The sequence below is a fragment of the Ambystoma mexicanum genome, chromosome 4q (genome assembly GCF_040938575.1).
Source record: "Ambystoma mexicanum isolate Mex_15411 chromosome 4q, UKY_AmexF1_1, whole genome shotgun sequence".
Classification (NCBI taxonomy): Eukaryota; Metazoa; Chordata; class Amphibia; order Caudata; family Ambystomatidae; genus Ambystoma; species Ambystoma mexicanum.
Window position 1 is genome coordinate 39,747,731 of NC_090928.1, and position 25,730 is coordinate 39,773,460.

At 48.4% G+C, this 25,730-nt stretch overlaps 1 protein-coding gene across 1 annotated transcript in view; it reads left to right on the forward strand.

The window, feature by feature from the left end:
• Positions 1-25,730, forward strand: part of LOC138467436 (FERM domain-containing protein 6-like) — a 316,289-nt gene that overhangs the window by 94,031 nt on the left and 196,528 nt on the right. Inside the window, exon 4 of the mRNA XM_069607409.1 lies at positions 19,078-19,154. Within this exon, the coding sequence (XP_069463510.1) occupies positions 19,078-19,154 (77 nt within the window). The remainder of the gene's footprint in view (positions 1-19,077; positions 19,155-25,730) is intronic.

Here is a 25,730-nt window from a genome sequence, read left to right on the forward strand (position 1 = left end):
CAAGTCATCAACATACTGAAGCAATGTACACCTACAGGGCAATTCAAGAGTATCAAGCTGTTCTTTCAAACCCTACTGTAGATACTAGGACTCTCTGTGTAACCTTGAGGTGCACGAGTAAATGTAAACGAGCATCCCCCTAAGGTGAACGCGAACAAATATCTACTGTCCTTGTGTATAGGAATACTAAAGAAAGCATTCTTCAGATCCACAACACTAAAGTAAGTAGCTGTAGATGGAATCATGGTTAATATTCCCATTACATCAGGCACAATTGGAAATTGCAGAGCGACGACTTTATTAATGGCACGTAAATCAATTATGAAATGGAATGGAATTGCATTATCACCTTTCTTGTACATGTGTAAAATCGTACTATTGCACAAACTTCCTGAAATTTCCTCAATCGCCCTGCGATGCACAAAATCGGAAACAATGCATTTCAAAGCTTGCTCGCCCTCAACTGAAATCTTATACTGTGGAAAGCGTGGCAGCTCAATTCCTTGTTTCAAAAATATTTTAACAGGCTCAATCTGTAAAACACCAACAGCATTGTCATCAATTGCCCATAAGCACTCTGGTACATTAATGAATTCTGGCGGCAAAGGTCTGGTTAGGAATTGAGAGACAGAAAGTTGCTGTGGTGAAATGGTCAAACACACTCCGTCAGAAGAACAATGAATTACCGCATTTAATTATTTCAACAGATTCAACCCCAGCAAATTTTCTACACGATTCGAAGTCAACATTAAAGGACAGTGGTCCATAAAGGGACCCAAAGAAATAGGTACCGGCGAAGAAACTGGACAAACAACTGGTGTGCCTGAAAACCCTACAGAAACATTTGTTTGCCCTGACAGTGGAATGTTTGGAACCCGAGAATGATCAATGGAACACTTCTGCGCTCCAGTATCTATCAAAAATAGATGTTTCCTATTTCTCACTACCATTTCAACGTAGGGACCTCTCTGATTAACGGGAATAGGTGTAGGTTCCAAACCCTGCTTCGGGCAATCCTAACGAAACAGAATGTCATCAAAAGGAAGCTCTTCAGATAGATATGCAGCAGAAGGATGATCAAATATGTTTCTAGTATCCACACTGGGAGTCTGATTATCCTGCGAAAAAGGTTGCTGAGGATCCTGTGCAAACTGTCCTCTACCAGGGCCCCCCACACCCGGGCGACCTCTGGATCGTCTACCCATATTTCCAAATGTGTTATTCGACCTCTGTCGAAGGATGGGGCATTGTGCACGCCAATGACCCTCTTGTCGACAATAGGCACACTGGTTAATGTTCACAGGACCCAAGGGCACATTCCCTTGTGGAACATACTGACCTCTAATCTGCAACCTACCCCCTCTGGGGCCTCTAACAATTTGCTGTAATAATACTTTAGTCTTTAAATCACCTTTTCGCTTCTCAGCTCTATCTTTTTCATTATTGACACGATTCTCGTAGTACTGAGCCATGTGCAGTACTTCTGATTGGCACTTCGCCTGCCAAGCGCTCTCGGAAGACATCATTTGTGACTGGATGTCAGGCAGCAATCCACGCACAAATTTGTCCACAAATAATCTTTTCCCAGACTCTGTGCCTAAGTCTTGTCCGCTGAAATCCGAGAATACCTGTTCAAACCGATTAAAGAACTCGGTAGCACCCTCAGACTTCCCTTGGACACAGGCCATAAGCTTGTCCCAGATAATCCTCTTTTCGGAATTATAGTTTTCAATTTTACAATGATTTTATCAGGCAAAGTTAGTATCACCTGGGGCGGTCTCTCACCAGCTGGCCTTTCTCCATCGAGTCTAGTTATGTTAGCCCATGTATCTCCCAACCCTGGTACGTCGTCTATAGCCCTAACTTGTTTCCACAAATCTACGGGCAGGAGTACAGGAAATAACAAATCAATGTCACCCAGGGTGAATACTGAGTACTGCAAGACAGACTCTATTTCTGTATAGAATCCTGTTGGATTTTTCCTAATGTCAGGAATAGATTGTCTAATAGTGTTCACTTCCTGTCTTGAGAACGGGACGTGAACAAACTGTGATACATAATTTGCAGGAATGTTCACAGCAACTATACCCGCCGCAGCATCGGCCGCAATCTCGACCTTCGCGACAAATGTCAGAGGAACCTCTCTCAAAGGCAACTGAGAAGTAGGCAACTCCGAACGCGTACTAAGCAACAGAGCTAAGTCGAGCGCTAAAGCAGTCAAAGAAGTGTCAAGTGAAAAAGCTCTCTTATAAGTACTCAATAACTCTATGGGACAACTAATCTTTCTCTTCACACGATCATCCTGTAGGTACTCTATCATTACCTGTATCACTTTCCTCTGCATTTCCGGCGTATACTGACTGTATGTGTCATATACCTCAACTGGAGTTATCGACATTTCTGAGATCCATCTAATCGCGTCTTTTGTACAAATTCGTACTTCCTCAGATATCGATTTTCGACCAGGAAGGAACCGTTTCTGTACATACATACTTTCCCCCTCGTCATCCTCATTCTGTAACCTTTCCAACTCCTTTCTATACTCAAATATCCTCTCAACATGCTCATTTACTTTCTCCACGGTGTCTCTTGAAAACGCTAAAGTGTTTAGATCCCTTAACCCTTGCGGGAAATCTGTATTATTTAATTTGCCCCATATTACACATAAATGAAGCCCTAAACCTTCAATGAAAACATTTTTCTCAGGAAAATTATCCATATTAGAAAGTGTGGCAAAAACGTTAGCTTGATCATCTCTCTCCATACAATGCTTAGCCCATGCAATCAATTCATGTTTCTTTTCTGGAGGTACAGTATTACGAGTGACAACCCTTGACCCCGCACCCTGATCGACTACAAGCGGTACGAGACCACTTGGAAGAGGGGGAGCAGGCAAATTCAATGGAGGTACTGTTACTGGTGCAATAGGAAGAGGTGGATGAACAGGTGGAAGAACAACAACTGGAGGAAGAGGAACATTAGGAGGAGCAGGAACAACAGGCAGAGCAGAAATAGCAGGAATAACAGCAGGAAGAGGCACAACAGCAGGAAGAGGAACATACAGAGGTGGCGCAGTGGCACCAGGCCTTTGCTCATTTAACAATTTGTCAATGAATTTATCAGAAACAAGGAAATCTTTAGAAGGATAGATTTTCTGAATGCCAAGTGAGAAAGCCTTATCCATATTTCTAGCTGGCTCAGACTGTTTATCTTAGTCATACAACAATGCTTTTTCGGCGTTCGTTTTATGGCGGCGCGCATGTTTTTCCCTACTCTTAAGTTGCTGTAACGCTTCTTTTTTCCAATTCTGCAAAACATTGAATGCTGCAAGTCTAGCCTTTTTCTTTAATAGAATTGACTCTAAATACTCAATACGAGGGATTTCAAAACTACCATTGATTGGCCACTGAAGTTCGGAGGCATGTCTGGTTTGTCTGTGCCAAATATCATTAAACACTATACTTCCAATGCCCTGCTTACAGTACATAGTATAAGCGGCGACCCCTCCTGTGGTGCCGGACGGCTAAATTCCAAAGATAGTCTATCGCTGTGGAATAACGCTCTGAAACAAGTAGACAATTTCCCAGGCATATCAAAATATTGGTGTTACCTGGTCAATAATTGTGTCTGCAGATACAATACGCCAAAATCAAATTATCAGTATACTTAAGAATTGGGTCACAACTCACCTGATCAATCCTAAGGAGGTCAGATCGGATTTCAAATTCTTTTTCTAACAAATACTACCTTGTGTTTGGTGATTTCGGCAAAACTGACCGCCTCGATAAGTGAACCCTCGTCAAGATGCCGCCTCAGACCACAAGCTAATCGTCCAGGGATCGGGTCATGCAACGCTGCTAAGGTGTCGCGTCTCGTTCAGAAGGGGCATCCTTCACCGTCCGATCCTGGTCCGATAGTGTGTGTCAACCTTCGACAATCCGGCATCAATCTTGAGGGTCCCTATTCGGGCACCAACTGTGAAAACAAAGTTAAAATATCAAGGCTGAGTACCCCAAAAGGAAATACACCAAACACATGTTACAAAGGAACATACAAAGATCTGTAATTTATACTGAACAGTTTCAAAGGACAAAACAATCGGATAGCTATCAGCCCTCAGTACAGCGCAGCGAACTCCAGCATGGTTCATGCGTGGCACTTTTATACCCTTTGCGAACATGATGGCCAACCCTATTGCGGTTAATATTCCTCTAATACATTACTGATCTAGTGTTCATGCCGAGTTCACACATCTATACGCTTAGGGTTTGCCTTTAATGCATTTGCCAACAAGTCTACACGGTAACAGTGTATTTTAGGATTCCTCATAGCGTCTTCTCAAACATTAATACAATGTAGTTAAACAAGTGTTCTCAGTTCATTATTTGGATACATTGTTCTTAACATATGCTCGCGGATTAGTTTCATTGACACAAGTAATCCTTTACACACAGGTCAGCGAAGGACAAGGTCTCAGTTCACGACCCGAACAAGTGGCCTGCAGGCAAGTTACATATTAGTAGTATGCAGAGGTCAAGATGGCCATGTTGTATTTCGGAATGACATGGACCACCATTTTAACTCACAGGGTGACTTTACAGAGAGAACCTAAAATGGTGGATTGACCTAAAATGGCGGTTTACATTGATTCTAAGGTCAGGACCTTGCAACACAGATTTCTTCGCAAGTGGCTTACAAGCAGCTTGGCGTAGGCAAATATACATATATTCATCGCAATAGGAGGCACAATATAATTTCCCGTTTGACACCCAAAGATAGCAGGAATATGTTTTCATCAGGACTTGAACAACAATACATGTCCAACCCTTAAATAACACCAGAACCTGTGACCTACATTCCTATTTTATTTATCCATAATATTTATGTATATAAACACTAATGTGTCAGTTAACCCGTCATTGGCACCTAGGGTAATACAACAGAAGATTCCCTCCAAAAGTGAGCATATGACCCTTAGGAACGTGCATATGGAATGGATGGGACTACACCAGAGTAATTCTGTGTCCAAATAACTGAACCAACTCAGGAAGATGGCAAAGTAAGTTTTTTATTAAAAAATATCTAAAACAGGGAGGTTACAATGAACATCAACAGAGGTACGTTCAGTCTCTCAATGATCTTCACACAAAATTTGTTTTTTATACACAAAATGCATCAGGGGACATCATACTGCGTGGCAATAGTAAAAACCTATCAAGGGTGGGGGTTGGTTAAGGGAGACATCTAAGTATACTTTTCTATAAGAGCTAGGATTGTTATTGGCTGTCCATTATCAGGTGGACAACTTATGCCTACCTCTAAAAAACATGTAAATACAGAAACATGGGAGGCCACCAGGGGGCGCACAGGCAATGGCTGCCTGATTTCCGCGCTCCGCCACCGGCCGGGTCTGAATCGGGATTGAGCCCCACCATAGACCCCCCCCCGAGGCGAAAGAACGGGTGGTAGAGCGGGGTGAACCCCTAGTGCCCCTGCGGAGCGAAACAGCGAGGTCGAGGGACCCAGGGAGAGCGGAGATCCAGGGCCGCGGATCCAAGGCCGCGGGACCAGCAGCGGAGGTGCGTCAGAGGGCCCGGGCGGCGCGTAGCCGAAAGTAGGAGCCGAGGACCACCGCACTGGAGACAGGCAAGGGAGAGCCGACCTCCGACGCCGCGGCGACCGCCCATCCCCCGCGGCGCCAACACAGAGTGAGAACCAGTGGGACCCACCCGGGGGTGAGGACCGCCGACAGAGAAGGCGGGCACCGCGTGGGAGACTCGCCCGACCCGGGGAGTGGAGTAAGAGAGGAGCATAGGCCCGAACAGGCCACGAAGAGGTGAGAGTCCCGGGGCGGACTCAGGGACCCCAGGTGGGGGTGGCGGACTGTCTACGGGGCGGTCAGCAGCCTCCCCGCACCCCCACCCACACAGTCAGCGGGGGGAAGCGCCCACACGGCCAACATCGCGAGCGGGCCGCACCCCACCCGCGGTAAGGAAGACACAAGGGGCAAGGAAGGCCCGGAAGACACTGGGTGTGAGGCCCCCGCCGGGGAACGGCGGGGCGAGTGCCCACCCTGAGAGGTCCCCCAGGCACGGCAGGAGCAGGCGGGAGGAGAAAGAAGTGACGGATCCCCTCGGCCCCCCAGCCCCGCCACCGGAGAGGGCTCTGGGCCCAAGCAGCACGACATAAGGGCAAACAAGCCCCCCCCAAGGAAGACACAGAGGGCACAGAAGGCCCGGCGGTCACCGGGTGTGAGGCCCCCGCCCGAGACAGGCGGGGCGTGTGCCCGCCCTTCCACGAGCTCAGGTGATCCCGCGAGGTGACCCTCCAGGAGCCCCACCCCAGCCCAAGTACAACCAACGGAGCGTCCAGGGGGAGACTGAATGGACTGGCAAAAGAGTCTACAGAAATACCGCTACCGAGACCCAAGCACACACGGAAGAGACCCGGCCTGTGCCCGGGAGATGGCCCACTCAGAGGCCACTACCCACGCAACGGAGGCAATGGAGAGGGGCTTTGCATCCATATTGCAAGAAATTAGAGACATGCGCTCCGACATAGCCCAGAAACTGGAGAAGATGGACCGACGGGTTGACAAAGTGGAGGACAGACTCCTGCAGGTTGAATCCAACCAATCCTCCTCAACAACCCTGGAGATAGAGACTAACATGAGGTTAGCAGCTCTGGAGAAGAAGGAGGAGGAGAGGTCCAGACAAATGGATGATTTCGAGAATAGGGAACGAAGAAACAACCTCAGGTTTTTTGGAGTTCCGGAGGCAGAGGGGGAAACGGAGAGAGAGCTTACCAGAATGGTGCGGAGCATAATAGCCCTCCTCTTCGACGAGGAGATGACCGCTGAGCTCACATTTGACCGAGTACACAGGGCGAGAGGACGAGCAGGGGGCCCTCGCTCGATCCTGGTCCGGTTCCACTACTGCCTAGAGAAAACACGGGTACTGGAAGCAGCCAGGAAGACTCAAGAGATAACGTACAATAATTTGCAGGTCTCCATTTTTCAAGACCTCTCTGCATACACTCTTTCCAAACGCAGGATGTGCCGCCCCCTCACACAGCTGCTGAAGGACAAGGGAGTACGATATAGATGGGGCTTTCTCTTCTCCCTGACTTTCGAATATCAGGGCCAACGGACGACGCTGATTACTGAGGAGGACATTAAAGGAGCCATCCAGGACTATGTGATGGACCCGCCCCCCCGAAGGGAGCCATCAGGACCGGCGACGGGCGGAGCGGGCGGCCCGGGCCCAGCGAGCGAAAGGAGAAAGAAATCTGGGGCACGGAAATTTAGAAAAATGAACACACCCTCTCCAGCGAAAGAAGCAGAGCGAAATGACTCGGAGGGATGATTACCAAGGGGGTCCCAGCCAGCACTGGCGCGAAAGACCGGTCCCCCGGAACGTCCGGAGTTAGCAGACTAACTACAAGGCAGTAACACGGGGACCGCCGAAAGGCAAGAACGATCCCAGAATCATGCTGAACAGCAAGTACAAAAGGGGGCAATTACGGGAAAGAAATCGGGGGGGGGGCTCACACGAAAGAGATTCCGTAAGGATTGCCTGGCCGAAAGGGGCAGGCTGGTGGTCCGGCCAAAAAGCCAGTAATGGCGGAACTATCTGGCTGGACGCCGGGGGAGGGGGTGGGGGTTTATGACCAAGTTGGGGTTTGTTTGTTGGGGATAGGGTTAGAGGGGCTGTTGGGGGTTCATTTCAATAGTGTCCAACCGGTGAATCAAGGGGAGCGAAAAGGGAGAACCGATGCGAAATTGTTGACCAGTATGGCAGGAAACATTGACTATGGCTGACAGCCATCCGGCCCTGGGAGTGGGCACCCTGAACGTGAGGGGACTGAACACCCCCACAAAAAGATCTCTGATTTGTAGAGAGTTTAAGCGGGCGAAACTAGACCTACTGTTTGTCCAAGAGACACACTGGGCTAGGGGGAAGGAGCCCAGGCTGCAGGGGGGTGGAATTGAGGAGGTTTATCACGCTTCCAACAGATCTAAAAAAAGGGGGGTGGCCATATTAATAGGAAGGAGCGTAGGGTTTGAGAAGGAGGCGATCTTGAAAGATCCCGAAGGCCGTTACCTGCTGATACGGGGCACCCTACAGGGGGCCTCCATCACCCTTGCGGTGGTGTACGGCCCGAACGAAAACCAGGCCCAATTCTGGGAGGAAACTAGGGACAAGCTCAGGCTATTCATGAAGGGCCCACTAGTGGTGGGAGGTGACTTTAACATGGTCCTGGATCCCACCTTGGATAGGAAGCGGATGGGCCCCCTCGACCCCAGGCCCGTAGAAGAGGCCATGGCACAGAGCTTCCGGAGAGTAAATGAGGACCTGGGCCTGATAGATACTATCCTGACCCCGAGGACAGGGATCCCCTCCTTCACTTACCACTCTGCTATACATAATTCATTCTCCAGGATAGATTACATCCTAACAGACGACAGTCTTTGCCCGTTTGTATCAGGCTTCAGGATAGACCCAGTCCCCTGGTCGGACCACGACATGGTCCGCATCAGCATCACAATAGGCTGGAATAGGGAAAGCAAAGGGCGCTGGAAATGTAATGACGCCCTGTTAAAGGATGAGGTCATTGCTCAGGAGGTCTTGGACTCCATAACGGAGTTCTTTGAGCTTAATGACAACGGAGAGGTGACCACGCACACGCTCTGGGACGCCTTCAAGGCAACCCTAAGAGGAGTCCTCATAAAGATAGGTGCCCTAAAGAAGAGGGAGAGATTGGCCCAGGAGAAAGCCCTGCGAGAAAAGATAGCCAGGCTCCAGCCGGAGGGATCCCCGACCCAACCCCTAGACCGCTACCGGGTGGCAGCACTGGCGGACTATAGGCTCCAGCTTAAAAACCTCCTCCTACACAAAACGGAGAGGAGTCTTCAAATGGTTAAGCAAAAATATTATGAGAAAGGGGACAAGGCGGACAGGATCCTAGCCTGGAAGTTAAGGGAGGTACAGAAAAGCAGGAGGGTAAAGGAAGTGAGGGAAACCCGGGGACTCTTGGGATGTGACTCTCCCCACATAGTAGAGGCTTTCCGGCAATACTATAGAACCCTCTATTCATCCGAATACGAAGGGGACGACACCCAGATAGAAAACTTCCTGGACTCCATACGGATCCCGTCCCTCTCCGGGGAAATATCCGAGGGGTTGGAGGGCCCGATAACCGAGGATGAGGTGGACAAGGTGATTAGTGGGATGAAGGTGGGCACTACCCCGGGGGAGGACGGCTTTTCCGTCCTCTTCTACAAGAGATTTCGCTCCACTCTGGCCCCTTACCTTGCAAGGGTCTTCAATGCGGTGCTGGAGGGTGACATCCTCCCAGAATCTATGATGGGAGCTATTATAGCAGTCTTACCCAAAGAGGGAAGGGACCCAGCGGATTGCTCTTCCTATCGCCCCATATCACTATTAAACATTGACGTCAAGATCTTGGCCAAGGTGGTGGGGAGGAGAATGGAAGGTATCATGCCGAAACTAGTACACGGGGACCAGGTGGGCTTCATTAGAGGAAGGCAGGGGTCCGATAACATCCGCAAAACAATAGACCTCCTTCACTTCGCCCAATCATCGGACTTGGACGCCTGCATCCTTTCCCTTGTCTCCGAGAAGGCCTTTGATAGGGTGGAGTGGCGCTACATGGAGCTCCTCCTCCGGAGGATGGGTTTTGGTACTCACATTATGCTTTGGATATCCGCCCTCTATCGGGCCCAACGGCAAGGGTACAGGTGAATGGGACATTGTCTGAATCATTCCCCCTCTCCCGCGGGACAAGGCAGGGATGCCCACTCTCTCCCCTGATATACGTCCTTACGATGGAGGGGTTGGCAATAGCGGTCAGAGCCAGCCCAGATATTAGAGGTATCAAAAGGGGTGAGGTAGAATTTAAGCTCTCCCTATTTGCGGACGATGTCCTGGCCTACCTGGTGGACCCGGTTTCCTCACTCCCCCCCTTCCTGGCCCTGGTCTCTGCGTTTGGTCGCTTTTCAGGCCTAAAAATTAACACGGGGAAATCCATCATGCTACCAATGAGGACAACAGACCCAGTGCTAGACCCCTTGGTTAGGTTTCACGGGATTAAGGTGGGTAAGGTTGCCATAAAATATCAGGGGGTACTTCTCACCAGGGATCTAGCGAATTTAGGAGCAGCTAATTACAACCCCATGATTGCGGTGATCACTTCAGATTTAAGGAGATGGGGGAAGATGATCCTCTCTTGGTACGGCCGAATGACCGCAATCAAAATGAACGTACTCCCTCGGCTCTTGTACCTCTTCACTGCACTCCCGACTAGGGTCCCAGCACAGAGCTTCAGAGACTTGCAGAACGGGGTACGAGACTTTGTATGGCAAGGGAAAACCCCAAGAACCGGAAGGGCTACGCTGACCCTGCCAAGGGAGGAGAGGGGATTTGGGCTACCGGATTTCCACCTATACTTCTGCGCGGCCCAACTGCGCGTCCTCCTATAGCACATGAAGGAAGGGCTGGGAACGTACTGGTCCTACCTGGAAGACATGGACGCTCACCCCCTAAAGGTCAGAGACCTCCTATGGGCCCCACGCAAAACGATCCCGAAACACTTAAAATCACACCCGACCCTGGGAGTCCTCTGGGACATCTGGAAAGAGGGCCCCAACACCGCTCATCTTACCACATGGCCCTCTCCAATGTCCTCTCTATGGGGTCACCCTATCAACTTAGGAGGGCAGGGGTTCAGGAACTCTCAGACTTGGTCAGATAGGGGCCTGGAGTGGGCAGGGCAGATGTTCAGAGAAGGTGAATTTCTGCCTTATGAGGACTTGAAAGCTGCCCTCGGACAGGGATCACTCTCAATATTCGAGTACCTCCGCCTGAAGGGCATCCTTTGCGCCAAAGCATGGGGCCCAAACCTGAGTAGGCAGTTGACCCCTTTTGAGAAGCTGCTAGACTCTGCGACGTCTAGGAAGGGGGCAGTGTCCAGTGTGTATAAACTACTGAATACCTACAACCTCAAAGGAAGAAGGGGCTTCCGCCGGTTCTGGGACGACCTGGCGGGCGAGGAGATCTCCGAGGACGCCTGGGCCAAAATATTCAAGATAGCATTCCATGGAAACCTATTCACCTCGGACATGGAGCATAACTTTAAGATAATACAGGGGTGGCACAGAGACCCGGTAAAACTGTCCAAAATGTTCTCCGGGGTGTCCCCGAGGTGTCCGAGAGGTTGCGGTCAGACAGGATCTAGAAGCCACATGTGGTGGCACTGCCCGAAAGTACAGTCCTACTGGGAGTCGGTGAGGGGCTGGATAAAGGAAGTAATGGAGGATAGTCTGCCGCTAAACCCTTTAACGATGTTGCTGGGCCTCCCCCCGGAGGACACAGAGCTCCACCGATACCCAAGGATGTGGGAAACCATGCTGAGAGCAGGCAGGGTAGCCCTGGCCCAAAAATGGAAGAGTCCCGAACCCCCATCCAAGGAGGACTGGCTGAAAAAAGTAAAAAACATGTTCTTGATGGACAAATTAACCGCCATGGTGAATAATGATTCCAGCTCATTCCTTACAGACTGGTACGGGGTGCAGCAGTCCTGGGGATGGGATGTCCACTGAACTTAAGGGAAGGTGCTTCTCCAGAAAGGAACGGGTCTAGTCCAGCAAGACAGAAAAATACGGACTGGGTCCCCGCGTCCGGGGGTACGGAGGCGTTAAGCCAACCAGAGAAGCGGTCACAATTCGCATCGACCTCGAGGCTCATGAGACGGAGCCACATAGGGAGTCTCCCAAAGACAAACAACCGGAATGGACACGGGGGGGAGGAGTTCGGGGGGGGGCTACTAAGGGAGGGGGGGAGGGGTCATTTAGTTCTTTCTTTGTTGTTTGTTACATAAAAAATGCAAATAAAAACTAAAGTTTAAAAAAAAAAATACAGAAACATTAGATACACAGTTTCTCATTGGTTTTCAAACTATAAGATCCTTCATTATATGGACTGATATAATTGGTTGGCACGCTTGTGCCATGTCTGGAACATTCGGTTTATTTAGCAACATGTAAGCCCAGACCCAGGTGCAAGGAGATAGGACATGTAACTACCTCACCACCGAATTAGCCTAGCATCTCATCGCACATGCCTTCTGCCATGAAATTGTCTTTGTACTTGGCCTTGCAGGGTATCCTTGTCTTTGAGAATGCACAGGAGTTGGGGCAATCTCTATCCTATCTGGAACTCCAAGTTCAAGCTCTATTTCCATCCCTGCCTCACGTGACAGACCACGATTTGGTCAATTTTTCAGCTTTCTAAATGCTCAAAACAGATTAAAGCTTGGCACCCTTTGTGATTTTCTTGCTCCTTAATGGAGAAGGTTCATCCTCCGCATACTCGTCCTTGTTCAGAATAGATAGCTGAATCTTGTCTCCAGGCAGGCAGCCTCACCATGCAGCTCCATGAGCTTATTATTCTTGCTGCAACACAGTTTTTCCATTCCCGCTTCATGGGTTCTGGCTTACTTAATTCATGGTACCAATGTCCAGTTTCTATACAATGGTGGCTTTGCCTGCATTCTATTTACTACTTATACCTGCCCTATATGATGACTTAATTTACCTTGCGTTTCAGCATCTGTACACGTGTTGAACTTCTGTTTTCTGCAACATCTGATTTACTTCGTAGTCTTTTTCTTGCCTCTGTCAATAGTTCACTTGAACTCTTGCATCGTCGTTTGTCACTTAGGACTCACACCATGTAATTTTTCTTTATTTTGAGACATTGTGCACACTTCTTTATGACATCATCAATTCACCCATTCAGCTTCTATCTATACTCCTTCAGGGTTTTGCTACAGTAGGGTATCATCATGTCGAGGGTACATTTGGTAGGGTTTTCTCAACGGGTATCTTCTTTCAAACACTCACTGCAGTATTGGTATTGTGGCTGGTGTTAGGCACAGTACAATCTCATGTCTCCAATACATGAGAGGTGGGGGTGTGTGATCACCTGCAGATGTACACAGTTGCTCCTCTACAAAAGCATACAAAAGACAAAGGTATACTTAATCTACCATGTCCAAGTTTAGCACCCATTTTTTCAGTGAATGGAAAAGGTCACTCAATTTGCAACGTTCGCTGCAAAAATATGTTCTTCCCTCGTGGACAAGACGTCACAGCAACATCACTGCTGCAACAACCAGAATGCATAACTGATGGTTAAGTAACAGTTCGTCAATCTATAGATCTATGCAATATGTATCCATTTTAGAATGCAGTACCTGTGATTAATAATAATGAGCTAAATCCATATTGTCCCTTGGAGTAGTTTTCAATGAACTTGTGCTCACATGGGCAGCAACAAAAACTGTCTGCAAGTCTGGTCTGTGCAGCGTGCTATTCCCTGGCGTGAGGCAACTTAATTTCTCTTCCTCGCTGCTATGTATAAGCTACATAAACTGCGGCCAAGTACATATGCCTGCAAACAATGCTCCGCCAATGTGCTGTATCGATAATTGCCTGTACCACTTGTCTAATGTGATGTACTGTAACCATATCCTTAAGCAATGAAAGTAACATGTATGTACCGTAACCATAACCGAAAGTAACATGTATGTACTGTAACTGTAACCTGAAGTTATGAAAGTGACATGTATGTACTGTAGGCGTAACCTTCAGTAATTGAAAGTAACATGTATGCAACAGCGCCCTGATGCATACAGGCTTAGTGCGCTTGTACAAATACAAAAATAAATAAATAGATAAGCAAACAAATCCGGCATGGTGATGTGTCACGTCAAATAAACATAACGAACATGCAAGATAAAAAAAAAACTAGAGCGGAGCTATCGCCACTAGAAGCGCCCAATGTAAATGGTACAAATCAAGAAATACCCATTTTTCTAGGGAGACGTTATTTAAGATGCTTTTTATTCCAGCTTATGAAGAACTCAGCTTGTCAATAAACAATTAGAGGGACTCTCTCCCTAAATCAAATACCCCTATATAGGGAAAGATGTAACTCTCTATCTGTGCAACAGATACAACCTTCCTCCTTATGGGTGAGTCCATCATTTAAACTATTTAAATTATACATCCAATATTGTTCTCTATATGCCAATTTTTCTTGCATCGATTGACTATCTGCAGCGTTGATTTGTCCAACTATCCACCACATGAGGTCCTCTTCACTATTACCCATTGTTATAAAGTGATTCACTGAAGGTGTTGAACATGCATTAGTTTGTATTCTGGAACAGTGTTCCGAAATACGCATTCTGATTTGTCTCGCGATCGTTCCCATGTAAATCTTACAACAAGGGCATTCCACAATGTAAAATAATGCTGCTTTTACAAGTACTGTGAATATTGAAATGCCAATCTTTAACTTTGACCTTGAAAGTTTGCTTAACCACTGTAAATGTACATGCGTGGCAGTTGCCACATGGATAATGTCCCATCACATGGGTAATCCTGAAAATGACCTGAGATCCTGTACTCGTTTGGGTGCGTGTTTGCCGTGTCCAAACGCTGTTTTCAGATTTTGCCTTTTCCTAAAAGAAAAAGGGGTGGTTGGTACCAAGGATCATTAAATTGTGCCCATTTTTGTAGTGCTAACACAAACTATTTTGCGTGGATCTTCTGTATTTACAGCTCTCTGTAACAGAACCGATCTGTTTTGATTCAAAGCTCTTTTTCTTGAGCGTCTCACAATCTTTGGTTGGTTGGGGCGCTCTTGCTTTGCTCGGTCACTCGCACACATAGGAAATGTTTACACCCTCCAATTTAAAAGTTCACTAGCCACCACCGTTTCTACAAGTGTGACCTTCGGGGGTTGCAAAGCGTATACTCTCACGGCCTTGCTTAGGACAAAAATGTTTGTCCCTAGGAGGACATCATTATTTAAGTGCTTTACAATATATTCCAGAACATCCCCTCCTGCAGGAGGTCTCTGACGTGAATCCTCTCCCCTCCGCTCGCTCTATACCTCAGACCTCTTCTTCTTCTGCATGTCAGTGATAAATTATGAAAGGTGCGTCTACCCCGCGAGTTGAGATTGCCAGAATGGTTGCAGTGATTGTGTATCTGGTTAGTGTCAACTGGCATGGTTTTTGCACTATATGAAACCACACCAACATCCACAGCAGGCCCAGAATGATGATCCCGTTGTGTATGGGCTTCCTACAACTGCCCAAGCCGTCCCTCCTCATTTATAGCCATGCGTTACTGCGACTTGCTTCTAGTTGTTTTCCTTGTAGTTTTCCTAGCTTGTCCATCCTCGAGGTCAGCCAGGCCCGGTGGAAGCTCTAGCTAAATGCAGTCAACTCTCTGCTAATGTCCTGAAATGTCTTGAGCCACAGACCTAATTTATTCTGCTTTCGCATAGTTGCAGAGTACTCTGAGACGTGAGAGACTTAGGGCGGCAATGTTTGTTTGACAGGTCAGATATTTGCCCAGCCTTACACCCAAGTAAGAAAAAAGGATGCTCTGGAAGGAGCCATGAGAGCGATACAGGGACAGACTGCACCAGGCTATTTATTAGATGCTCTTGTATCCTTTTCATATAGTTTAACGTGTAGCAAATCTACACATTTCTTCATATGTGTAGCATAGGATGAACAGACTTTTCTCTGCCTCAAGTAAGCATTTATTTTCCCACATTTCAACATCTTTGGCCTCTTAAATTGAGTCCTGCAGGCCACAGTAACAGTGGAACAGGCTGTTGATGGCTTCAAGCGTGGTCACCTGGTCAGGCCAAGTGCAAGGGAAGACAGTGACAGAGGGACAGTTCACACTCTTAAGTGATCAAAGATGCATTGTCCTTCCATTTATACAGACACACCTCCAGACGCTAATTGCGCCTGACGGAGAGGTATAGAGTAATTTGAGCAAATGTAACACGTATTCTGCATGTATGGATAGAGCCACAAATAGTGCCTATTTTCCAACTTGGAGGCCCACTTTTCAAATGCTGTTTGGAAAAGTGCCTGGTGAATTGACCTAACTATGTGAACACTTCTTGCAGGAGAAACCCCCTATATTAATCCACCTGTGTAGCATTAAAAATGTCCACAAGATTTTCAGCCTTTACCTTTCAGCTCCTGGGTGATCTTTAGGGTCCGAATCATTGACTTTTTTGCACGGTTCAAAGTGACTTTGCACTGCTGAAAAGTGTCTTTGCACTGCCGACACAAACCCTGATTCATGGAACTGTGCAAAGTGTATTTCTGCAGTGCAAAGTCAGTGCAAAGTCATTTTATACTGCAGAAATGACTTCTTACTGACTTTGCACTGCAAAAATACACTTTGCACAGTTCGATGAATCAGGGTTTGTGTCGGCAGTGCAAAGTCACTTTGAACCATGCAAAAACTTCCATGAATCGGGCCCTTAGTCTATAGCTAAAAACATAAACTTCAGTACGGCATAGAATGTCTATTCTAGAAACAATAGCACATGCTATATATGATTTCTTTCTCTGAAACGAGTGTTCGCTCGCTCTTGCGAACCAGGATCCTGACTATACATGATAAACATAACACATTTTGCTTAAAAAGGGTGTTTCATTTCACATTTGGGCTGTGTAGGTATATACAATGTTCTCCAGTATCAATGATTTTAGTTTAACGGGCTAACCTACATCACGCACCACATCTAAAATATAACAATTAGAAAAATGCAAGCGATTTTCTATTGAAGGAAGTAGAATTTCTTTTTAAGGCTGATACTTAAATATAGAAATACCAACATATACTAGCAGGATCCTGGAGACGAATCACATGGTGGAAGCGTTCATATAACTAGCTTCAAAATGTAACTTCATTGGAAAAGAAATATTTTAATATCTTCAGTCATGCATTTCACGTTAACATGATGCAAAAAGTGTCTCTCGGTCAACTTAACAGAGCATTCTTTTTGCTGTTAATTTCCCAATGGTATAAAAAAGCGAGGCGACGAGGGTCTCCCCGTGAAGAGAAATCATCAATCAAACAAAGTTAGAAGGACAAGTGGGCTGTGGCAGGGATCAGATGTAACAGTGGGCTGAGTGGTCATTTGCAAAAAGGAAGCTTCAATACAGTAACCCTGACCCGCCGAATGTAGTAAAAGACTCACGAGTACCAGGGTAGACAAGGGTACAGGGAAGTAGAGTACCACTTTGAATAAAGGAATGTACACGCAGAGGTACATGAAAATATACTTTATACCTGATGAAAACAAAGTATGTGTTAGTGCAGGTTACAACAGTTAACTCATTCGATTTCAGTCTTTGAGGGGAATACTCTTCATTCTAGACCATATCAGGTAGGGTCAACCGCACTATCAAAGTTCAACCGGGGTCTTAGGATCACATATTTATCAGTGGGTGCCCCAGGCATATGTACTTGGCTGGGGTGTAGTCTCTCATAAGAAATAGCGGAGGAGACAGATGGACTTCTAATTGGTTCAGTGGGGTACTGGCCCTGGTGTTGCACATTGGTAAGAAAAGGACCCAATATTAGAGATGGTGCCAATTTTACAGAGGGAGTATAGCTTTAGGACTCAGTCTGGTTCCCCCCCACCAACCCCTACCCGAAAGTGAGTTGAGTGGTAGTCATCTTGCTTTCCGATATCTTTGGCATTGTCCAACTACATAACGTTTGCAGTATTTCCCGCGGGAGGTGGAACAGTGTTTTTGGTGATCTGATGGCAATTCCGGTGCAGTTTAACTTTTCAAACAAGGACAGCTGTAGAGCAACTCAGGTGTTAGGATGCAGAAGAGAAGAACTACGGACAGAGCTGCGATGTGGTGTGTTTATCTAGTTTGGGGGAGGCACCCTTGCAGGGTCTGAAGCTGTAGATGGTTTGGATTGGAGACAGAACAAGTAGATGTATTCAATGGGCTACCAAGGTTTACCTTGGGTTTCATCTTGGGTTGTAGCTTAGTTTCTTGTGTAGAAAGCAGAAGGCTTCTAACTCTGACGGGTTCCGGTGTGCTTAGTGTCTGGTGGTCTTGTCTCTTCGTGTCGGGTTTACACATGGCTGGGCCTCAACGCTTCCGGGGACCGGGCTTCTCGAGGTCTTGCGATTAAGCTTATCATGCCAGATCATGGGAAGAAAGCGTTGCACCATGTTCATTCACAGGTAACGATAGTTCCGGCAACGTTGCTACACAACGTCACTGCCAGGAAAGAATTTAGGAGGTTGCAAGTTCAAACAGGGCCCATTGACAGTGCGTACCTGGCTTAGAGGCTATGGTTCCAATTCTTCCCCTAATGGCATTACAAAGGTGGAAGAGAGTGGGCAGGCCCGTGTTCTGGGAGTTTACCTGAAGCAGTCTTTTCAATCAGAAACTTCCAGTCATAAAACAGATTTCTCGTGAGCTCTGTTTTCAGGTTTCAAAACTGAATAATCCTCTAGAATTGATTTTCGGGATGATTTATAGCCACAAAAAACACTTGTGTATTAATGACAGATCCAAAACCATCACCTGGAAACTCTTAAGTCTCCTCCCCTTTAGTGATGTCAGCGGGAGAAGGAAGTGCCCTCTGGCAATTATAGGGCATTTAAAAATAGCTTGGTTTCGTGAGCAGTTTAAAAAGTATATGTTTTGTAACTGAATGTAATTTTTTTATTATATGCTTTTACAACAGCTGAAGGAGTGTCAGCCTTAGATATCGCATGTCATTTTTAAATGCATTTCAACGGGGTTGTAATCCTTTCCTCCAACATCGCCTCAACTTCACAGAAATGGAAGACAGTGGACATCCCGATGGCTGGGGCATGTTTAAAGTGCTGGTTTTAACCAGACACTGTTTTTCTAGATGCAAAGTAGAGCTGTGCTGATTGTTGCGTTTTTTTAAATGCAGTCTGCCGTCTGCAGCTGTAGACCGCTCCCACTTTAATTGAACAAAACATCATGAATGTTGCTACACACTCTTTGAAGCATTCACGGTGTGAGAACACGGTGAAGCAGCTGGCAAATGGCATATTACAATCAAACCTGGTGGGGCAGAAAGATGGCAAAATAGAATAAAAAGTGAATATGAATGGTTATTGTATGCAGCTTCTCTCATCTTGTTTTTCTCTTTTCTTTTTGTACAAAAAGGGTTTAAGAAAATTCAGCCCTTCTTTTGTGACTTTCTTCAGAGTACAGTACTACGTGGAAAATGGTAGAATAATAAGGTAATATTTTATTTGATTCAGTGTATAAGATGTTGGAAATTCTAACTGCCAACAATGCCATTCTTTCTCCTTTCTCTTCCATTTTCTTCCTCTCTCCTCCTTTATAATTCCTAATTGGAGAAATATGGTCTGTTTTACAAAATAGCAGTAAAGTCATATTTCTTTTACAAGATTTTGTTTCACTATAAAATGCATTATTGTGCTCTTATCATCTTCTACCCTCTTTTAAATTGTTTCACTTCTGATTGGATTGTTGCTGCCTCTTTTTAGACGGTATTTTTCTTAAGTGAGGCTTACCATTTTTCACATGGCTGCTGAAGGCAGATGTCTAGTTCAGACTGACTTCATGAGTGCATGTACATACACTATGGCAGGTGAAAGAGACGCCTGCAAACAAATTACGATGACCCAAACAAAGAACAGAACTCAGACAAACTGTATCCTTTCCAAGAGGCACATGAGTCTAGGAAGGGTTTTAATTCAAGATTCTGCAGGAAACAAGGGCAAATAGTTATACATCCTTGAGGTATAAGATATTGGTGATGGCTTCTCCTTAAATTAAAAGTGCAAGCAGGGCTGTTTCTTGGGGCGGGGAAAACACACTGCTACCCTGGGCACAGTTGCTGTAAGGGGAACTATGCCAGACCATGTTTTGGGAAACGCGCATTTCCAATGAAAAACAAATGGGAATGGCAATGCAACCTCATTAGAGTGACTAGTGTCACAGAGCCACTGAAGGTGTTGTGATTGCCATCAAACCCCACTTCCCAGAGCCTAACCTCCACCGAGGAATTGGGCAAAATGCCCACCTTGGGTTGTGGGGTAGGTTTTGTGGGATTGAGTAATCCGATACCGATGCAAGGCTTTGGAGCGAGTTGTATCTCTGCGCTTATCACAAGAAAAACCTCTACCCCTGAACACCTGATAGGCCCACAACAATATTGCTGTTCAATAGTCCTATCTCCAGAACATCTAGGAACCAGTTTTCACTACCCTTGCCTAAATGATTAACAGATGTAATCAATGAAGTCCCTATACAGTTGTATCACCAAAACAAGCATTTACACTTGCAATATAGTACCTCTTTATACTCATACATACATAATATTTAGATACATAGAAATACATAGAAAGTTCTCACTATTTTACTTAACATTTATGTGTTTATTCTCTTATGAAGATAATATGAGCATTACAATTTGCATAGTCAATGACCAACAATAGCAATAATGTAGTTGTATATATTCCCAGCATCCTACTTGTCTTATTCATTTCCTAGGAATCTAAAGACTACAAATAATGATCAAAAGTGTGCACAGCCCCCTAAATTATGGCATAATAAAATTTAGTTATACTCACACTAGTGCTATCAGGATTGGCACGCCACGGGGGTGGCGCTGTGGAGCAGCCCAAGATGGCTGCCTAGCTCTTGAGCTCCGGGTGGGACTGGGCGATATCCTTCTACATCTGCGGCTACACTGTGCGTTGTACGCTCATCTCCTCACTACTTTTGCCCAGCGCTTCAGCGCTTCTGCCTGGTGAAATTCCGGCTCCTCTACGACCCCGGGTGATCCAGTGCGGGGTCTTGGATCGGGCGGCCAGACTCCGGCCCTCTCCCCCGCGGTGTACGCGGTGTCGGCCCGAGGCCCTCCCCCTTCCCAGGGCCTGGCACCTCTCCCGGGCGCTCGATCGGGCGGACTGCGGCCCGATCGGTGCCCCGGCGGCTTCCAGGCGTCCTGTGCCTGGCCCCCCCCGGGGAGCGGCCCGACTGAGAGCTCGCGGCCGGAGCCGACGCGGAGCGCGTCCCGGCCCTCCACCGGCTGTGGGCGGGTCTCCGCTGAGGTCCCTTGCTGGAGGATCGGGGGGGTGCGCCCCGGAAGGTAAGAGGCGGCTGCCTGAGGGCCCTACATCCCCGCTGCGGTTGTGTTCGCCGCCATAGTTGGAGCCGCGGCGCCGGCCCGGCCCCTCCCCCCCGTCCTGGGCGGACTGCGGCCCGTTGGAGGACCCATCATTACACCGCTGCCTGCTGACTCGAAGTGGACATTGCTCACCACGTCCCCGCTAGTGACTTGCTTGTGGTGCCGGCGGTGTGGCGCGGGGGTTTCTTGCGGCGCCCCCCCCTTGGATCCGTTTCCCGGGTCGGCTGCCTCTGCGGCCCGGGCTTCTCCAAGGTGTGGACCTTGGGAGCTGCCCAACACCAACACACCCTAATTAGCCACCGCTGAGCCCTGATCTCCTTTACCCCGGGAAGCCTCTGCGACCGCGGTTCTCCCCCCAGGCATAGGCTCCGCACTCTTTTCTCTGTTATTGGGACCACTACCTGTTCCACTCCCGCGCACCAACCCACGATGCCTAGCAAGATCAAGGGATCCTCCAAGGGGGGTGCCATGGATAGATTCACTAAAGCTGTCCCGAGGGGGGAGGCTGACCAGGACTTACCTATTTCTGAGGAGCTGGAGATCAGCGTTTGCCCTTCTCCTGCGGCCCCTGACCTGACCACGATCATGGAAGCTATGGCAAAAAACTTTGCTTCCTTTCACGAGAAACTTGACGACATCAATGCCAATGGTGCCTCTTTAAAGACACGGGTGGATCAGGCGGGGACCAGAATCACAGACGCTGAAAACCGTATATCAACTAACGAGGATGCTATACATGCGCTACAGGACACTGTGGCGTCACTGGCTCGAGATATGCGGAATGTGAAAGCAAAGTGTGATGACCTCGAGTCGCGCTCCCGCAGGAACAATCTGCGTATTATTGGAGTCCCTGAAAATGCCTTAAAGGGTCGCCTGGAAGACACGGTCGAATCGTTGTTGAAGACCCTCCTGGGCGACCCTGCTATGTCCCCATACTTCACTGTTGAGCGCGCCCATCGGGCTCTGTCTCCCAGACCCAGGCCGGGTGACATCCCCAGACCCATCATAGCCAGGATTCTCAACTATAGAGACAGAGATCTTATCCTCCGCCTGGCCCGAGAGAAGGGAGACCTGCGCTTCGAGTCACACACAGTGAGAATCTTTCCGGACTTCTCTGTAGCGGTCCAGCAAGAGAGGCGCCACTTCATTGGAGTCAAGAAACTACTCAGAGAACGGAATGTCCCCTATGCTATCCTGTTTCCAGCTCGTCTCAAAATCACACATAATGGGAAACTGTACTTCTTCACTGTACCAGAGGAGGCGGTGAAATTCATCGAGGCGCACCTGCCGCTTCCCAACCCGGCGGGAGCTCCGGCTGAAGATGTCTGAGCCGATGCCACACACTGATCGGCTATCTCTTTTTCGTCCAGGTTATCCTTCAATCGGAACGTGATCATTGAAACGACTCACAACAGTCCTATGGTTTCAGGCCCCCTAAGCGCCTAACCGGGCGAGGTGCTCGGCTGGCTACGGAGGCCTGTCTTTTGATCCGGTTACCGCAGAACCTGCTACTGACGGCGTTGCTGTCCTACATATCTGTCCACAAAGCCGCCCACACGGCTACAGCACACCTCGCTGCATTTGCAATGTTCTTGGTTTGTTGGTTGTCGCTGCTTTGGTGCCCCTGTTGGGCACGGGAAGGGTGTCATCCCTGTTGGATTTCGCCCCCCGACCTCCATGTTTTTGGGAGAGTCGGGCTAGCTGGAGACACCTGCGGGGGAGGGTGGAGGATTCACACTGCAAGTTGGGGGTGGGCAGTGAGGGTGGGATGTGGCTGGGGTGGGGATTGGGGACATGTTTTCGAAAATGGCAGTGGTGGGCTGGCAGCTGGCCACACATCGGATCGCGATTGTCTAATTATGCATCATCCTGTTTCTGTATTTCAACAACTGTGGTGGGATGTTCACTAAGTCTGTCGAGATGTACGTGTCCGCTTCAGTCATAGTCACTCTGACATTGGGAGATCTGGTGACCAGAGTACTGGGGTCCGGTGCTGGGGGACGGGGGACCCGGCGTCCTCTGACGTTGGATCACTATCCTTGGTTTCCCAGTCTAGGGATTTTAATGATTGGGGTACTAGTATGGCTGTGACGATAATGACATGGAATGTTCGCGGCCTCAGTAACTACACTAAGGGTCGCAGGATCGTGGCTTACGCCAATAGGCACCACTGCAAGGTGTTACTCCTGCAGGAAACACACTCCACTGGCCCGTTGGCCAGAAGCATTGCGCCCACCTGGGGACCCCTCAGGTACTTCACGACTTATTCTACAAGGGCCCGTGGAGTGCTGACACTAATCCACAAGTCTCTTAAATTCGCTCTTCACAGGAGCTATATTGACCCGGGGGGGAGATACATTATCCTGCACTGCGCCATCGCCAACAGAGATTATCTACTCGTGAATACCTATGGCCCCAATGTAGACTCCCCCGAATTTATTGACCAGGTAGTGTCCATACTCCTGGGATACGTGGGTGTACAGATCATTTGGGGTGGTGATATGAACTTTATTTTAAACCCTGCCGTGGACAGGACTGGCACCGCCCCCAGACCCTTAGCGAGTGCAGCGCGCAGGCTCTTGGCACACTGCAAGTCACTTGACATCCTGGACAGTTGGAGAGCTCTTCATCCGCTAACGCGGGAATACACATATTATTCATCGGTACATGATAGCTCTTCTAGAATTGATCTGATCCTACTGTCGGGCCAACTGATGGGTGAGGTTTCAGAGATTCGTATACTTGCACGTACTCTGTCTGATCATTCACCGGTCATACTGACTATCAATATGGGTATTCTAGCTCCCACCATGAATACTTGGCGCTTTAAATCAGCCGCCCTGCAGGACATTGTCTTCAAAGCAGACATTCTGTCAGATATCCGGTCCTACTTTGAATTCAACTTACCACAGGACACCACCCGGGGGGTCCGTTGCGACGCCTTCAAGGTTTTCATTCGGGGGGCAGCCATTTCTAGGGAGTCCGGGGTTCTCAAGTCCATAAAGGCCTCCCTGTCGCGCTCTGAAGCCAAACTGCGAGGTCTTGAGCGGGCCCACCCTGCTTCTGTTGACCCTGTCATTCTTTCCCAGATAAGTGAGGAACTCAAGTTTTTCAACGAGCAGGCCATCAGGGAGGTGCAGTACTTTAGCCGACCTCAGGCGGCGCGGAAATACGGTGAGGGGGACAGACCTGGCAAAACTCTGGCCGCTTTGGCCAGGGGGGAATGGGAACCAGCCCAAATTACCTGCGTCAAGGGTGGCAATGGGGTTGATCCAGTGGTCTGACCAGCACATTTTGGAGATCTTTACAGACTTTTACTCCGAACTGTACTCGCAACCTCCAGAACATAGCGAATCTCAGATGCGCAAGCTTCTCGCCCAGATCCCCACCACTATCGTCTCCCATGCTACAAGGGAACAGTTGGACTCCCCCTTTACCCTGAATGAAATAGTAGAGGCCATTTCCAGCCTCCCGAAGGGGAAAGCACCGGGCCCCGACGGGCTTACGGCCGAATTCTTTCAGGAGCATGTGGCCATACTGGGCCCTGAATTGCTCGAGGTCTGGAATGAATCCCTGCGCCTGGGCTCTCTTCCCCCATCCCTACGTGAGGCTGTCATCACGGTTCTCCTTAAGCCTGGCAAGCCGCCTGATGAATGTGGTTCATATCGCCCCCTCTCACTTATGAACCTGGATACGAAGATCTTCGCCAAGGTGATTGCCAATCGCTTTCTCCCGGTCATGCCTTATATGGTTCATGAGGACCAATCCGGTTTTGTCCCTGGCAGGTCCACATCACACAATATTCGACGGCTTCTTAACGTGATGGCCCGCATTGACCAGAACGTGAGTGCGGTGGCGGTAACCTTGGATGCCCAGAAGGCGTTTGACATGGTTTCCTGGAAATACATGTGGTTGGTCCTGGAGGCCATGGGCATTGGTCCTGGGATGATCTCCTACATCAGATTATTATACACCTCCCCGGTTGCCAGAGTCCGCGTTAACTCTCAAACTTCTACTCTGTTTCCTCTCTTTCGGGGTACCCGCCAGGGTTGCCCATTCTCCCCAATTCTGTTCGCTCTTGCCATTGAGCCTATGGCGGACTTCATCAGGGAACGGCACATGCGCGGGGGGATACGTCTCCAGGGCACCCCCGAGGTCGTCTCCCTATACGCAGACGATGTCCTGCTGTTCGTCAGGGACCCGGATCTCCACCTTGACCCTCTCCTCCGGGACATCACCCGCATCGGGACATTCTCAGGCTTCACGATTAATTACACCAAGTCCGAACTTTTCCCCCTCACGCACTCCACACTTCAGCCGGCCACTGAATACCCGCTCAGGTGGTCTCCCAACGGGATCAAATATCTGGGGGTTCATGTGTCCTTGACTAGGGAGGCTCTTCTGGCTGACAACTATGTGACAATGGCTGCACTAGCCGAAGCCAAACTAGAGCGCTGGCGCTCTCTTCCCTTATCACTAGTCGGGCGGCTGTCACTGGTCAAGATGATACTGCTCCCTAAGTTCCTGTACACGTTTACTAATGTTCCCATCTGGCCTGGAAGTAGGTACTTCACTGATCTACACAAGCTGTGTGCCCAGTTCTTGTGGCATTCTGGCGCCGTGCGGAAAAAGTGGGGCGCTATGACCCTTCCCTATG